The sequence below is a fragment of the Lepisosteus platostomus genome, chromosome 5 (assembly GCF_059453375.1).
Source record: "Lepisosteus platostomus isolate fLepPlt1 chromosome 5, fLepPlt1.hap1, whole genome shotgun sequence".
Lineage (NCBI taxonomy): Eukaryota > Metazoa > Chordata > Actinopteri > Semionotiformes > Lepisosteidae > Lepisosteus > Lepisosteus platostomus.
In genome coordinates, this window is record NC_142615.1 from 14,366,483 (window position 1) to 14,382,760 (window position 16,278).

Consider the following 16,278-nt stretch of genomic DNA (forward strand, 5'->3'; position numbering starts at 1 on the left):
TCACGTCATGGGAATTCTCTGGAAATATAGAATACTGAGATTTTATATTAAGGATTTTGATATTTTGTTGTACTATGCAAGAGGAAATTCGAAAAAATAGCATTTATTTATACAGTAATTAATTTATTAGTCATCTTGGGTAAATTTCATATTCATAAGTCAAATGTTTTAATAATACTCCCTCTTTTAGTACTTTTGGGGTGGGGTTTAAATTGTATTTAAATTCCATAAAGAACGTGAAACATGTAACACGTATTACAATGTAGCGCCACGCAGGGCGGGCTGAGAACAGCACCTGGACTGTATATAGTGGGACGGAGGCTGGGATATAGTCTCTTCCCTTCGTGTGTGTGTATGTTAGTGTAGGTGCAGCGCTGTAACCCATGTCCCTGTGTGTGTACCTTTACCGATTCGAGTTATTAAATGTGTTGCTCAACCCCATTCCCTGAGTCCCACGCCTGCTCCGTTCCGTACCGAAACCCGCGGTCGATACAATATTTTACGTTCGAATGCCGTTTTATGTTCTGTCTTGATTGTTGACGGTAAAGCTTAGACCTACTTGTTTTTAAATTTGATTATAGGTCCTGTATTTGTTGAGTGACACGTGCCAAGCTTAGTAGTTAATTTTTCCAGATGTCATTTTAATAAGACCAATTAAAATGGAGTTCCAACACACCCAACAACTTTAAATAACAACAGTATTTTCTCATGAAACACTGTGATTCTTAACGATGGCAGCATGACAAAAAGTATTGCTTTAAATCAAAGACGTCGTGCAGGATGCATACACTGTCCACACAGTTAAACTTGGTTTTCTTTTACAGCATGTCAGTCATTTATTTTATTTTCTCTTAGAAACAATAAGGGTCCCAAAAAACTAGGGGTGTTACTCCGGTTAAATTTTCCCCTGGTCTTTACCCATCATGGCCTCCTAATAACCCCCCTCTCTGAACTGGCTTCAACACTCTGGAAAGAGCTCTGAGTGGGGTGTCCAGAAAAGAGCTATAGCTATTTAATATTATTATGTCCAGCTGTCTGAGCAAATCACAGTGTCAGCTGAATAGCTAAACAGGTAATCTGCACACTTTACGACAAAGATGAAGTGTCTTGTATTATGTTTATTTAGAGATAACCTCTTCATCCTCTCTCGCCCAGTCTCTGGAGATACCCCAGTCTCAGGGAGATTTGGGGAGTGCGTTGTCTTGCCCTGCAATGGAACAGCAGCTGTTGGAAACTCCAGTGATCAGATCGATATTCTGTGGAGACACAAGTCAGGACACGTGGTGGTTTTCAGTCATGAAACAGTCTACCCTGGCCCTGGCTTTGAGCTCAGGGTTAACATCTCCAAAGAGGGAGTCTCACAGGGGAATTTCTCCATGAGACTCTGCAGCACAAGCTTCTCTGATGAGCGACGATATGAGTGTTATTACAGGAGGAAAGACAGTCGTGTGACAAGACTTGGAGTTGTTCCACTCACTATCACAGGTAACAGACATTGATAAACTTATAAAGTACTTGTCAGTATTTATGATGTTTAATTAATTGTTTTTCACATCTAGATTACGAGTCCCAGTTAGAGCTCTGACGTTAGAGCATGTGAGTTTCCTAGTGTGGCTGTTTCATTTGAAAGCCTCTCAGTACAGTTACTCTTGCTGTCAGCAGTCGGACTCTGGCCTGGACAGACAGGCTTGCAGTCACCCCAGCATCAGGACATGAAATTTAACAACTACTCAGGAGTGTTCAAGGTTGTAGAAGAATAATTTCAAACCAAGATGAAAACAAGATTAGTTGTACATCTCTTGCAAATCATGGATGCCCATGTGGTTAATTGTGAAGTAAAGGCAGTTTTACGGTAACCCATCTATCCATTTTTAAACTCTTTACCCAGTACAGGGCAAGCAACCAGTTCAACACTCACATCAGGGCCGGTTTTCCAAGGAACCAGTTAACCCGTCCAGCATGTGTTTAGACTGTGGGAGGAAACCAGACCACCAGGAGGAAACACACATAAACGAGTGCAGAACATACAAACTCCACACAGACAGCACCCCAGGAATTGTATACAGACAATGTGTAGCGGCAATGCTTGTTAATAAGACAGAATTAAGGGTTGCTGTGCTTTCCCAAATGAGGCCCCATCTCTCTCTTCATCTCTGTGGTGCAGCCACAGAGAAGTTATTCATGCAGGCTGATTTAAGGTTTTCTTTTGATTAGGGACAGCTCCAAAATGGGGATGCACTTAGCTAAGCCTGGCTATCATGATCAATGGTCATCCATTGGCGCCTATCTGTCTAGAGAGTGCCAGATGGACATCTGGACTGCATTCCTAAGTGTCAGGAGTAAGTGACTCATATCTCACCTTGATCAACCAATCAGGGACTGGTAGGGCCGAGAAAACCCACGTGGGTCTCTGATGCCCATGAAACTTTCATCCAATAAACGAGCTGAAGTTCCTCCAGGTAAAAACAGGCAACACAGAGTTCTAAGACTATTCTAAAGGGAATTCAAAGGAGAATTCCAGGGCTGTGAGACAATTCCAGGGCGGGACGGCCCAGGAGCAGAAGGCTCCCAAGGGCAGAACATTCTCGCAGCGCGCCTCCTGACCATCCTGAGACTCAGCCTGGACAACCACGTAACGGCCAGTGTGTCCGAGTGCAGGACTTTCCTTTGTTCTAAGAGTCAAGGGTGGAGGTTGCCACGAGTAACCAAAGGATCCACCCGAGGTTAGCACCAGCAGCAGGCCTCGTGAACAGGTCAGAACTGTGGACAGCTGAATCACTATTCAGAACTAGCTCTTCATCAGGAACGAACTGGTCCTCTTCCTGACCTGCTGGGACCCCCACAGTAACTTTTCTCCTGTGCACAAACTTCGCTAGTTAAAGCCAACACTAACTAGCCAGTCTTCAGAGAGCAGCGCAGAGCATCGCAGGATCTCCACCACGTTGCAAGCTGCAACAGCACGGCCACTGCTTGGCACCGAGCCAAAGAGAGCGGATTGGACAGCAACAGCCTGCAACTGTTTCTTTGTGCCCGCAGGAGATCTGAATCCCCAGAGATTGGATGAGTATTCAACTTCACTGCATTACTGCTCGAGAATTCAATTGTTATCCCAACCAGTTGATATCAATTTAATTCCTAAGAGTTATGTACTTGTTTTGAGTATTTAGTGTAGAAGTTGTAACCAAGTTCATTTATGAAACGGTCTAAATGAATGATATACTGCGCGTATGTCCCTCTTGGTTTGTAACTCTTTGTGATTGAATATATACCTTTTGTATTCTGCTAACCCTCTCGATAAGATCTGTTATGTTTATATGCACATTTTATGTATTAATAAATGTATTCTCGTGTATTAGTACCCGTGTGTGTGCGTTGTTTGAGTTATACCGCAAGGCTGGATTCTAATGCCATGAAAATAATCATTTTGTGACTTACTGCCACAATTAAGAATTGTCCCAGTAAATGCACAACCCCTACATTACTGGTGCCTCATGAGAGGATACTACAAGTGCATGACAATGATTCAAACCACTGTGGCATCCAAGTTCAGAGAACCTTTAATTCACCTATTTTAGATTGACAAAGACAGTCCAGGACTCTGCTGGGGATAACCCCATCCCCTCGCCCTCACTGTGGGCGGTGTGCAGGTCTACAGTAGGGTCACTAGAGGGCTCTATATTCTTGACCGAGTGTGTTCTTATATCATCCTCTGTCCTGATTGTCTTTCATCTCACAGAGACACTGTCATCTGGCAGCCTGGAATCTGTCTGTCTCTCCCTCTGTTCACTAGAGAGAGAGTGGAGGTGCTGTTTGATCCTGCAGGAGGTGGAAGCTGGACCTCAGTGTGTTCTGTCCAGAGCAGCACAGCCAGCTGTGTCCCCCAGTACAGAGACAGAGTGTCAGTCCGGGACGGCTCTCTGATACTGCGCTCCCTCACTCCAGCTGATCAGGGCAACTACACAGTGAGGGACCTTCAACACCATCAGCACTGTGACCCTCACTGTGGGAGGTGAGAATCTCAAGTAATCGACCCTGGATGACAGAATCTATATGTTGTTGATCCATGATGCAGAAATGAAATGCATATAAGACTTAGGTTTTTCTTTGCTATAGGTGTTTCAGAACTTCAGTTCTATATAAGGTCTGATAAATCAGGCTTGTGTCTGAAGAGAGATCCAACTTAGTCTTATTGATATGGGGTACTGCAGTACGATTGTATATTAGGGTGCTAAGTGGGATTATGTTTTGGTGTGCCGAAGATGATTGTTTTGGGGTACTGGGGAAGTGTTATGTTTTGGGGTGCTGCACTGTTATCTGTAACCCAGGGTCAGGAGGGTGTCAGGATATTCTCCTTGCTGTGAGAGATCAGATCAGTCATCGCAAACTCGTGAGTGTTTTTCTGCTCCTCATCCCTTGTGCTTTTACACTGTAGAAAACTGGAGTGTGAATGAGGAAGGAGTCTCTTCCAGTCCAGCTGGACAAGGTTTGACTTCTTACAGGTTCAAGACTAGTTTAACTGTCTCATACTGCCATGACACCTGTGTGAATCTCTCTCATTAACGGGTTGTTCACTCCCTCAGTACTGAGGATTAAATACTTCAATAGCTGTTGAGTAAATGTGACTGTCTTCATAACTCTCAGATGAAGAACTTGGCAAGATGAAACAACAGGACCAGCGTATATCACGCAGAAGGAGAGCTGTCGGTGACAAGTGTTCCCCTGTAAACGGTGAGACTGGACAGAGGGTGCAGGAAAACTCCCCAAATTCTCCACAGGCTTGTGTTGTTGTGGACTTTGACATCTTGTTCTCAGTGTGAGGTTTTTAACCCCAGGACATTCTCGAGCGTAGAAGAGTTTTTACTGTCCTTTGTCCTGTGCAGAGAGATCACAGGTGTGTCTGCTGGTCAGTATCTCTATCAGGAGAGACTCCTCATGTCTTCTTGAAGGTATGATGAGCTCTGTTTTGTCTCCTCTGTGTTTCCTACATCAGACCCTCCTCATCACTGGTCTCCTGTCGGAGTGATCACTGGTGTCACTGGTGCTGCTGGAGTCATCCTGGTGATCCTGGGAGTGCGGGTCTGGTTGAGGAGATCAAGGACGACGATCAAGAATGACTATGAGCTGACAAGGAGAGATGATGCCCAGAATGACAGCAGCTCAGCGATCAGTCCTCTAGCAGATCAACATGTGGAACCTGGGAGTCAGAATGGAGTCAGTCCTCAGGTCCCTGGTGTCCAGGTGACTGTGGAGACAGAATACGGACACAATGGACACAGACTGCAGGGGTGATGGAGAGAGTCAGTGCAGTATGTTGGGGGTCACTGGGGAGCTGAGGGAAGGTACAGACAGATGGATTGGGGACTCTGTCCACTGCAGGGTCTGCACTGGGTTCAGAGGTCATGGGGAGAGGAGTCTCATTGCTGTGAGCTGTAAGTGACTCTCTCCTGTAGTGTTCTTACAGACTGACATCAGCCTACAAACGCCTTATTTTTTCAGCCAAATATATAAGCTGCTTTTTTTCTTACTTTTTTTGCACTGTCAAACTTTATCCTGTTGTGATGGAATCCAAACAGAATTAAATTTTAGATTATGTATTATCCTGAAAGAGAAGCAGTGATTGTATTGTGGTCTTCCTGACTAGGAAGTTGTCGATGAAGTGAATCAGGCTCTAATCTGTGAAGTTTTGGAAGGACTGGATCTTCAGGACAGGATGAAGTCTTCTTGTGACAAGTGTTTTTTTTTATCACATTTTGATTTTACTACTGGGTACACTGTAGATCTGGGTTGTGATGGTGGTCATATTAATCATCATGTTGCATTTTAGTACAAGTGTAGCCATTTAACTTAATAGAACAATAAGGCTGTGTTGGGAACTGACAATAGCAGTCTTTCAAGACCTTGCCTAGAGGCTCTAGAAAGCTCAGGCTGGCCCTGCAAGTAATTACATTTTTCAAAAGGGAGAACAGTTTACAAAACTCTAAACATGGTGAAACTGATCACTATCTCGGCAGCATTAAAAAAGACACCGGTCTTCAGACTAGCAGGTCTGTCAACGATTTGTTACATTGTGATTACGGAGATATATTGCATTCTGTCATATGTGTCTCTTTTTGTGTTTTTGGTGTTTAAATAAAAACGTATTAAAAAAATTTCATATTAAATGGCTCCTCTATTAACGAGTGTCCGTATTGCATCTGGAAGTGGGTTTTTTTTAGCAATGAGAAATAACTGGGAAAACTAGTGCTACCGGTCTTCTTAATTTGTTCATCATAACGTTTTAGATCACTTGAACTCCTTGAAAGTGTAAAATAAAAAAGCTTGATTTCGTTTAGAGAATTGAGTCCGATCCAGACGAGGGATTTACGCGTGTCCTGCCGTTCGTAAGCCGTCCTTGCTCACGGGCGTTAGATCCGCGTAAAGGAGTGAAATTAGCGTTCCAATCGCTCGGGGTGAGAAACGTCAAGGTGGGTCCCTCCTCTGGGATGGACAGGGCGGTAGGGCGGGTGGACCATGGGGGAAATATAGTGTGCTTAGCAGGTTAGGAGGGTAAATAAAATCCATTCACCTGCTGGCATTGTACGCGCACAACTGTTTACTCGTCAGAGGGTTAAATGTCTCCTTGCTGCGCCTGTAAACGGCAGCGATTGAACAGGGCGCCGCCTGGTGGGATTTTTTTGAAAATGCAGCCATTTTGACTTGAAAGTGTGAGCATGGGATGAAGCTCGTACGAATTAAACTTGACTCCTGGATCATGTTATTTTGGGCCTGTTGCTTCAGCGGTGAATGTGAAATTGCCACCGAGTAGGGAAATGATTTTAAAAAAACGCCTTCATGTTGCATAATTTACTACAAGGGTGAGTTTATGGGAAGGTGGCGTGCCTTTTCAATTTGACTAGCCTTTTTGTTTCGCTGATTATTGCTAAAGACCCTACAAGAGACGCCAGGACAACACCAACCGTGGTCTGCAATCTGTAATGTCTCCAGTCGCGTCGGGAAAATATAATCGGCTCTTTCCTGGAGGAAGACGGAAAACCTCCAGGACCGTCGCTTCTACAACAAATCCGGGTTTTCCCGTTTACCTCGTTAAGCAGGATCCGACACTAGATCTCCCTACAGCCGGGATCTGTCCGCGGGGTGCGGTGGGGTCTAAAACTAGACGCGGTGCTTTTCAGAAGCATCTCATCCGAGTGGCCCCGTCATTATCGATAACCGAAAAAACAAAATCAGAATTAGTTCCCGGCAGTCTATGTTTGGGCTGCTATCCTTTTTTTTTCAGAGCGTGTGCTTCTGTTATTTTAATAATATGCCCCCAAAAACTTACTGTAAATGAAGTGCATTTTGAATTCATGATAATAATTCCTCACTCTTCTATAGGTCTCTGCTGTAAGTGGTGCTGGAGCACAGAACCGACAGGTGGCGCTCTTGCCTATACAATGGGATTTCCAGAGAGGCAACGCTAACTGACCATTCTGTTATGTTTCTGCAACCAATAGCGGCCTGAGTGACCAATTATATTCAGATTTGCACCAGGGCAAATTACTTTTGTAAAGAAAAGTAAGCTGCCTGTTTTTAATAATGACAGTGATAGTAACCTGCCTACAATTAGCTTATTAAAAGTCATCAGTCAGCCCTGGAGATGACAAGCAGGTGTTGTTTGTGTGTGTGTGTGTGTGTGTGGGGGGGGGGGGTTGGGAAATCTGTGTTAATACGGGGGCATCATTCTCAGTTCCTGGTGTGTCTTCCTGGTTTTGTCCCAGTTGAGCTCTCGGTCACACAGCTGGTCTAATTATTTAATTAACTGTTTAATTCTAATGTAAAATGGGCTTAAAGGCCCCTTTTTCAGTAGTTGTGCCCCTCAGGAAAGTGACTGTAGGGGTATCGAAGTCTGTCTGATTAAATAATTAGTTGAATTGTGTAACTGACTCCAGCCAGTTAGTGAGTCTAAGACCCCCTTCCCCATGTTAAAGGAAATCTCACCTTTAAATATGGACCCAGGCTGGGATCTGTTCTGCATCTCTTTCTCAAGCCAGTTTTATACCAGTGCTACCCAATGGTGAAGTCATTCCAATCACAGGAAACGCATACACCAGGGCCAGTTTGCCCAGAAGCCATTTACCCCCATCTGCATGTCTTTCGACTGTGGGAGGAAAGCAGAACACCCAGAAGAAGCCGACAAACTCAAGGAGAACATGCAAACTCCACACAGACAGCACGCCCAGTCCTGAATTGAATCCAGGAGGGCCCCAGCCCCCCCCCTCCGGGGTCTTATTTAAATTACGACAGAACTGAGTTTAGAAACGCCCACACCTCACAGCGGGTCAGCTGCGGCATCAGAGAGCAGCGGTAAAGTCTCTTGGCCAGTGACCGGACGTGAAGTCCCGCCGGAGTCCAGCGCCTCGTCAGTCTGGCTCAACAGCGGCTGAGATGAACGGGCTACACGGTACAGTTCATCTGCTCTTCTTCATCTGTGAGTACGCCTTCGTGTGTCGAATACACGCATTTCAGTCTCACCTTAGCGGAGGGGCGCCGTTAAACGTTTCCTTGCCTGACAAAGTGTAACTTTACAAAGCGGAGTTGACGCCCGTTTCCGCCGTCAACTAGAGAGGCCGGTATCGGGACTCGAAAGCTTTAAAATCTCGACATTTCTTCTCGTGGCGCTCATGTCCCGGCTACCGACCCAGGGAGCAGGTATTTCTCAAACAAAATACTGAAATTAGATCTTAAACTGACACTGAGGTGACTGCACAATAAACAGCTCTTAAAACGCGCAAAACCGATGAAAGGGTTTGCAGCGGTTACGAACATTAAAGACGGTTTGGGATTTTTTTTTCTTTTAAGAAGAGCACAGTGATCGTCTTGTATACTCGCTGTCCTCTGCCATTTTTTCAGATTCTTATAATCAAAGAGCATTAACGGGTGGAACGACCACTTTTTAAAACGGTGCTCTTGATTTGTAATGATCCCTCTGTTGCACTTTAGCGAAGAGGCCACATTAGTTGATAGAAGATCTTGGCCGATATCGATCTGCAGGTAGTTCGCGGTGAAAATGATTGGCAGTGACTCAACTGAAAGAATTATTGATTAATTGACTCACTTGTTTATTGAACTCGTATCCACAAGCGATGGGGGCTACTAAACGGTCAAGGTAAATCACTTCATTCAGAGTTGTTTTGCTGAAGTTCTGTACACGTAACGTGATAGCTTGTGCAATCCTACACAAGAGGCGCTTTCTCTGCAGAGGATAGATTTCTCTCCGCGTCTCTCCAGGTACCGCTGTGCGGGAGGCAGCCGGTACCGGCGCCGCGGTGAGACCCGTCGGAGTCGGGGACACGGTGGTCCTGCCCTGCGACCTGCAGCTCGGCTACGAGGTGATGTGGTTCGTCCAGCGTGACGAGACACTGTTTCTGGGGCTCCTGGCCAGTAAGAGCCAGGCGGAGACGGTCAACTTCAACTACGCGTCCGACTCCCGCTTCTCTCCGGCGCTGAACCCGTCCACCGGCTCCATCGACCTGAGGATCCGGAACGTGTCGCGAACAGACCTGGGGCTCTTCTACTGCGCGGGGAAAGCGCAGGGCCGGGTTGCTGTCGGAACCGGCACCAGGCTCGTCTGTGCGGGTGAGGACGGAGCCTTTTTCTAGATGCTGTCGGGTGTCAGATAGCGAAATAATAAGAGATAGTGGGTGTCGGCCGGCGGAGCTCTTTCTCTCCAGCTACAGGAAAGAACTTTTCTCAAACACCTGCGGTTTCTGTCTTTAATGACACACGACGACCTGCGGAGTTTCAGGGAGCTGAAAGCGTCCAAAACACGCCATAGTGTTTCTAATTAGCCACCGATTGGTAATCTACATAATGAACAGGACCAATCCGAGAAGAGTGTCAATAACAATGACAGTAAAATATTTCGTACAATATCCCAAAGCGCTGAACAATATGATGGACAATTAAAATAGAAAAGTACAAACTAGGGCTCATTTCTCAGACTGCTCTGTCTCAAGCTGGGCGGGTATTGATTTAATGAATTAAAACAAATTCTCCTTTTGAGCAGCTAAAACTGTGAAGCTCCCCGTGCTTATTTGCGGAGATCAAGAGGCCCATTTCTCCTGTGTTTCCATCAAAACCTGAACACTAGTGGAAGCGAATCTGTTTTCCTCTCCTCTGTGTCCGTACTGTACTGCTCACTGTAACAGCATCTGGATAGATCTCTGGTGACAGAAGATCCAACGATCGATTGTTTCCTTTCTTAAATACGGCAACTGAGATGTGGGGAAGCCTGTTTTGTTTCAAAGTTATCCCATTTCGGAGCAACCCGTTCTCCAAGTCTCCTTCTGCCCGTGTGGTGGTAACCTCACTCGTGTTTTCACCAGGTGGACAGTGTGATGATGACCATCGGCAGGCGCGGTCTCCCTTTGAGCTGGAGAAGTCGTGCTTCATCATTCTGCTGCTGGTGCCTCCTCTCTCTGTCCTGATAACGTCCGGCTGCGTCTTCGGCCTCTTCCACCGGACAGGACAGTTCACGAGCCTGGGAGGTAGTGTCCCCTACTGTTAGAGCACTGCAGTGAGCTCTCTCCTGTACGGGGTTAAAGACATGTCTCTCGGACTGTGGTGAGCTCTCTCCTGTACGGGGTTAAAGACGAACTTGCGTGGTTATTATCTGCACTTACCTGCTGTAGACCTCAGTTATAGATTGCATGTTACCCTGGACAAGTGTTTGCTAAGCACATTGATTATATATATTGATATATCATTACAAAACATAGCAGTGGTATCAGTGATTTGTCTCCAGTGACACTTGATACTTGAATGTCTGTATGAAACCCACATCAGAGATCAGTACAGTGAAAGTCCTGCACAGTAATTACCTCCTCCCGTCTCTTATAGGAGTACCATCATAGTCAGAATACAGTCTGATCAGATATGTTTCTGCTCCTTCTGAACAGGTGCAGGAACGTGCATCAGCCCTGAAAAGAGAGAGAGCTGCAGGAGGAATGTACAGGTATTTGGCATCATTCCAATGACTAACCACGCAGATAATACTCGTTACCTGTCCTCTAATCAGGACAGGAGTCGCTTCTTTACACAAAGGGTGGTGGGGGTGTGGAACAAGCTGCCCAGCCATGTTGTTGAAGCCAATACTCTGACTACTTCTTTTTTTAAAATGTTTATTTGAAAATGAAAGAATTTTACAAATACAAAGTAAAACAATTTACAGCTTTCATCTTTCATTTTTTGATTATATTGTTTTTTATATAATGAACTATTTACATTATGCCAGCATAGGAGGGAGGTTACAACTAGAAATACAATCAGCAAAAACACAACAAATAACCCACATTCTAGACAAAACAGTTTCATCCTCATTTACAGAACAGAATCAGGTCTTAGCTGGGCCACAAACCCAATCCAGTCTTGCCAGCATTTGCTAACGCTCTCTGCTTGTAACCTAAGAGAAAACGTAATCTTTTCCATTATATACATCTTTCACAACATTGATCTACTGTTCCGGTGTTGGAGGTCTTTAATAGACCATATTCCCATGATCGTTTTCTTGCTAGGAACTAAAAGAATTAGGAGGCACTTGTTTATACAAAGAGTGGTGGGGGTGTGGAACAAGCTGCCCAGCCATGTGACTTCTCTCAACACACAGCTGGATGAGATCCATTAGGCATTGACTACCAAACAGACTGGAAGGGCTTTTGTATCTGTTCTTGTTTTCTTGTGCGTTAAGAAAAAAAAAGTATCCAGACTGTTGCTCAGAAGTACAACTGGACCCTAAGTTAATCTTTACTCTGTTTTCAGGAAGTGGACCACTGTGAGACTTCAGACTTCATCGCTGTCCCGGGACACATCAGGACAAGACAGTTACAGTAAAGTGTGTCCGTTTCCTGAACTCAGCTCTGTAACTCCTGGACCAGTCTGTGCTCTCCTGACTCAAGACGAGGGTCTGGTTGTTACTCCCATGACCCTCGTCCTGGCTTCTGCACCATGTTTTCAAAATGCCTCCTGGAAAGACTCTGGAATTCTCCCTTCTGGGAAAGAGACTGGAGACCGGAGACACACTGGATCCCAGACAGGCCAGAGAGACAATGAGCATCAACAAGGTCGAGTGGTGTGATACTGGACTATGTCTGTGCCACGTGTTTAATCTAGACTCCTAGCTCTACAGCTCACGTCACACAGCTGGCAAGAGCTGCAGGACTTTACAACTGCAGATGACCTGGATTGGTGAAAGTATTACTGGAAAAGGTAAAAATACCAAAGAAAAATGGAGTTAAACTCTTTGAATCGGACCTTATTTGGAAGTATTTCTGCAGATAGCTCTTTTATATTTTGGTTAAATATTGCTGAGTGCACACATGGTATTGATAAAATATGCTTAACCAATCTAAGATTTTGCACAAGCAGCAGGTAAGGTGGACAAATTTAGGAACTGTGCCTATCGCTGTACTCGTGCACAACACTTGCAATTAAAAGGCAGAACTATCACATAGTTACATTTTTTTTTAGAATTATTAAATTAAAATAAGAATTTGCCAAGAGTTGCTTTTGTATTATGTTTATACACATATAACTATTAAACAGAACATGTTTGCTTAAACTTGTAGACTTTGCAGTGTGTGGCCGTGAAGCAGTGAGGGGAGGCCGTGTGAGAAAGACACCATCTTGGCTCCAAGCACTCCCCCTTTAGTGTGGCCTTGAGCCAAGATGGCTCCCAGCTAAGTGGAGCTGGAGACTCTGCCGGTGTGAATTAGTAATTAGCACCTGGGGAGAGGGAGTACAACTCCATGTGAGGGAACACAGCTGTCTACACTACAGTTGTGAAGTGATGGGTTGCAGGCTGTGTTTAGACTACAGCAGGTGCTGCTTTACACAAAGTGTGGTGGGAGTGTGGAACAAGCTGGCCAGCCTTGTTGCTGAAACTGATAACCTGACTTCTGTCAAGACACAGCTGGATGTCAACAGAACTGGAGGACTTTCATTCCTGTCATCAAACCAAACCCTGATGAAGGTTTATTCCTGTGCTGAAAAGAGAAGAAAAACAACTTTTCAGCTGTGGAGCCTTCTTCAGATGCCAAGGCTCCACAGCCGAAACGTTGTTTTTCCTCTTTTTTCTGGAGCACAGGAATAAAGCTTTACTTGTTCCTTTGCAACCTACGCATGCTGACGCAGCTACCCCACCTGAACTAAATGATGTGAAGTGTTTAATGTTTCTAATGAATAGTCACCTGCAGAATCACTAACTGAAAGAGCAGTTTCTAATGGGTGACAGCAGACTGAGCTGTTCATCTGGTCCCTCTGAAGTAGGAGGAAGTGCTTGTGGCTGAGAGAGTACAGACCCCCAGACTCAGGGTCCTGCAGTAGCTCAGGGGTGTGAACTATGAGCACAGAGAGAGGAGCTGTGCAGTTTGGCTGCTCTCGGAGGTGTCTGTGCTCAGGCAGGGCTCACACTGACCGCAGGGAAACTGTAGGCGGTCGAGCTCAGAGCAGAGCGAAGCACAAACCAGGACAACAAGCTTACTAGACTCTGGCCGACGGCACACAGGAAAGACAGAGCCTCATCTGTGCCTCTCACTGACACTGGCTTCAGTTAAAAATAAACCAGTTAACTCCTTCTCAAAGGGCTTAATGATCTGACGGAGGGATTTATTTGCTTTTTAAAATGTTTTTCCTAAAAGTGTATTTAGATATGACCCTAAGGGTGTTTTTGGTAAAAGGAACAACAATAAAAAGTAAGCTATATCTATTATGTGTACATGTACTGTATCTGTTAAACATCGTCAAGCTCTTCTGAACCCATTTTAAACTCGGTAACTTTGACCTTGGAGGTTATTGGTGAGCAAATGTTGATGATTTGGACACCAACTTCCTGTTATTAATGAAAATAAATACCCAACAAAGTTTTCTTGATCTAAGAGATTAACAACAAACCGGACTCGGAGGTAATACAGCTGTAATACAGTAGCAGATCTGCCGATAGTCTTCAGCTCCTGCCCTTCAACATCCATCCTGGAAGAGTATGTCAACGCACCGCGACCGTCTGCTGCAGTTTTATCAAGAGCCCAGCCTGAAGTGCATGTTTTATAGGACCAAAACTAAGGTCCAATAGAAGTTACGATCAACAGGACTAAAAATCATTTAAAAAAAAAACCACAAGGCGATTCTACCTTTAAGTCTCTCTTTATTGCCTTGGGGGGAGGTGGATTGGAGAAATCTTCCAATTACGAAGCAAATGTAACCCACTTCCACACTTCCTATTCCAGGGCCGTGGGCAGAAACGTGCTCGCCAATCGGACACGGACTCGCTTTGAGCTTTCCCCTGGAATGGCGGCGTACTGGTTGGCCCGCACGGAGTTTCATGGTTTATGACCGTCAATCAGAATCCAACGGGTAGGTTTTTAGGATGCGGAAGGTCCTCTTACTGGGCTGCAGAGCGCCTCTCTGTTGCAGGAACTGGGGGACGATGTCGCACAGAGCGACAGACCTCACATTCTGCCGGGAACAAGCTGCACGACCAGTCGTGGTCTGTTTGGGAATACTACAGCCTATAATAACTCGTTTGTTTTTTACCACGACGGGCTCCAATTCGTGTTTCGCTGGGCGGTATCCGTATGACCTCTCCTTCATACATTTAAAACGGACAGAACGCGAAGATCTCCATTATATAACGTAAAATCCCCAAACGCGTTGAGCGAGGTCCGTCTCCTCCGGTCGTGTGTTTCCGCGCTGTTTCTGTTCAAACACACAGCTCTGCTAGATGAAGCGGAGCTCAGTTCAGACAGGACGTGTGACCTTGCTCTTGCTGTCAATAACAGTCCGGTCCTAAGGGAGCTCCGGTTCTGTAGGTTTATGTTTTTTTTTAATCACAATTAAATCGCACGTTTTGGAAAACAATTGGTGGGGAAATACGTTATTTAATAGCGATATCCCTAAAGAAACAGTAAAAAGACAAGTTCAATGCTCGAGATATGAATTGTACTTTGAAAACAAGGGTATTTAAAGTCAACCTTAAGGTACGCAGCCTTGATGTACAAAACCCGTATAATCACCGGGCGAGAGAATAATCCAAATCACACCAACAAAAGCCTATCGCTCCTCAGCGAGTTACTGATTAGATTTCTCCACGGAATTTTTAATCTGCATGTGCACTTAGGTGTTGTTTTTAGCTGGATCCCAGCAACGCTCGGGTGAGCGGAAAATGCAGGAAAGTCCGCGTGAGGTGCTCCATAGGTGTCAAAACCACGCGGCCCTGACCTCTGGTTTTAACACGGCTATGAGCTCGGAGGCAGCAGGGCGGCGCGCTTATTTATAGACGCAGGCGAGGGAGGAGAGGTGGCTGTGAACCTGCAGGCAGCCCAGTGGTCAAGATCTGCACCTGCTTCAGTTTGCTCACGGTGAATCCCTAAAGCAGCTCGAAGTGGTCCCTGCGGTTTAGATCCGGGCGAAATCACGTCCGGTCTGTCAGGCTGACAGACGACTTGATCAAAGGGATCAAACAGGTGAAGCCCAAACGGAAGACACAAGTGGAACAAGGAACATTTAATACTGAAAGAGCATTTAATATGGAGGACAGGAGGCTCTTCTTTACCCAGAGGGTGGTGGGGCTGGGGAAAAAGCCGCTCAGCCGTGTTGTTATCCCACCTGATGGGAGTTCAGTTCTGTTTCTGAAGACATCCTTATTTTATTCTGTTGTTTTTTTAAAAGAAAAAAAACCTTATAGTCCTTATCGGGCGTGATTGCTTTAATAAAAAACATATATTTTTACCGTGACCTGTAAGCCGGTCGAAATGACAAACAAAAAAAGAAAAAAAACGAGACTGGTGGATATAAAAACAGGTTTCTCGGAGCATATTTTACAGAATGACATCCACGTATACACACACCTTGTCTCTACACAAAGTACCGTTTGAAAGTGAGAGAACCAGACTGCCTTTTTGTGCCTTTTTTCTCGAATCTACAATTCCGCTACACCAGATTATTGCGGCTTGACTAACAAAACTATTGTTTTTTAAAACTCTCAGCTTTGTTCCACACCCCCACCACCCTTTGTGTAAAGAAGAGCTTCTTGTTTTTCCAACAGCAAACACAGAATCAGCAGGACAGGCAAAAACCTGCACACCGATTTTATTCCTTATATATCACTTTGTTTTCTGCCATCAAGGTTCCCAACACTGCTAAGAGATCACTTTCGTGCAAAACTAAACGCAGTTATAATGGAAATTCTTGCCCTGTAGCTGTGACAATACTTGTTTGTCTAGTCTTAGCAGCATGTATCAGTCAGAA

The 16,278-nt window shown here is 45.1% G+C and overlaps 1 protein-coding gene and 1 long non-coding RNA gene across 6 annotated transcripts; both read left to right on the top strand.

The window, feature by feature from the left end:
- Positions 1–3,732: 3,732 nt before the first annotated feature.
- LOC148663834 (uncharacterized) lies at positions 3,733–7,869 on the top strand. Of its 2 annotated transcripts, XR_015936436.1 has the most exons (4): positions 3,735–4,009; positions 4,642–4,728; positions 4,991–5,656; positions 7,758–7,869. It is a non-coding gene; the product is annotated as an uncharacterized LOC148663834 (long non-coding RNA). The 2 variants fall into 2 exon arrangements; XR_015936435.1 differs by lacking the exon at positions 7,758–7,869 and having other exon boundaries at positions 3,733–4,009; positions 4,991–5,613.
- Positions 7,870–8,251: 382 nt separating this feature from the next.
- LOC148663835 (uncharacterized) lies at positions 8,252–13,737 on the top strand. 4 transcript variants are annotated; one of them, XM_088631406.1, is made up of 5 exons: positions 8,252–8,440; positions 9,268–9,615; positions 10,365–10,526; positions 10,938–10,993; positions 11,797–13,737. In XM_088631406.1, the coding sequence occupies exons 1-5, from the start codon at positions 8,425–8,427 to the stop codon at positions 11,866–11,868; spliced, it is 654 nt and encodes a 217-aa protein (XP_088487532.1). In that variant the 5' UTR covers positions 8,252–8,424; the 3' UTR covers positions 11,869–13,737. The 4 variants fall into 4 exon arrangements, with proteins under 4 accessions (XP_088487532.1, XP_088487533.1, XP_088487530.1 ...); XM_088631407.1 differs by lacking the exon at positions 11,797–13,737 and adding an exon at positions 11,365–11,768 and having other exon boundaries at positions 8,253–8,467; XM_088631404.1 differs by having other exon boundaries at positions 8,256–8,467.
- The last annotated feature ends 2,541 nt before the right edge of the window (positions 13,738–16,278 follow it).

Coding starts and splice junctions, on each gene's coding strand:
- LOC148663835 (XM_088631404.1), top strand. CDS start 8,425: ATGAACGGGCTACACGGTACAGTTCATCTGCTCTTCTTCATCT. Junction 8,468..9,267: donor TCATCTGCTCTTCTTCATCT/GTGAGTACGCCT, acceptor GCGTCTCTCCAG/GTACCGCTGTGCGGGAGGCA. Junction 9,616..10,364: donor CACCAGGCTCGTCTGTGCGG/GTGAGGACGGAG, acceptor TGTTTTCACCAG/GTGGACAGTGTGATGATGAC.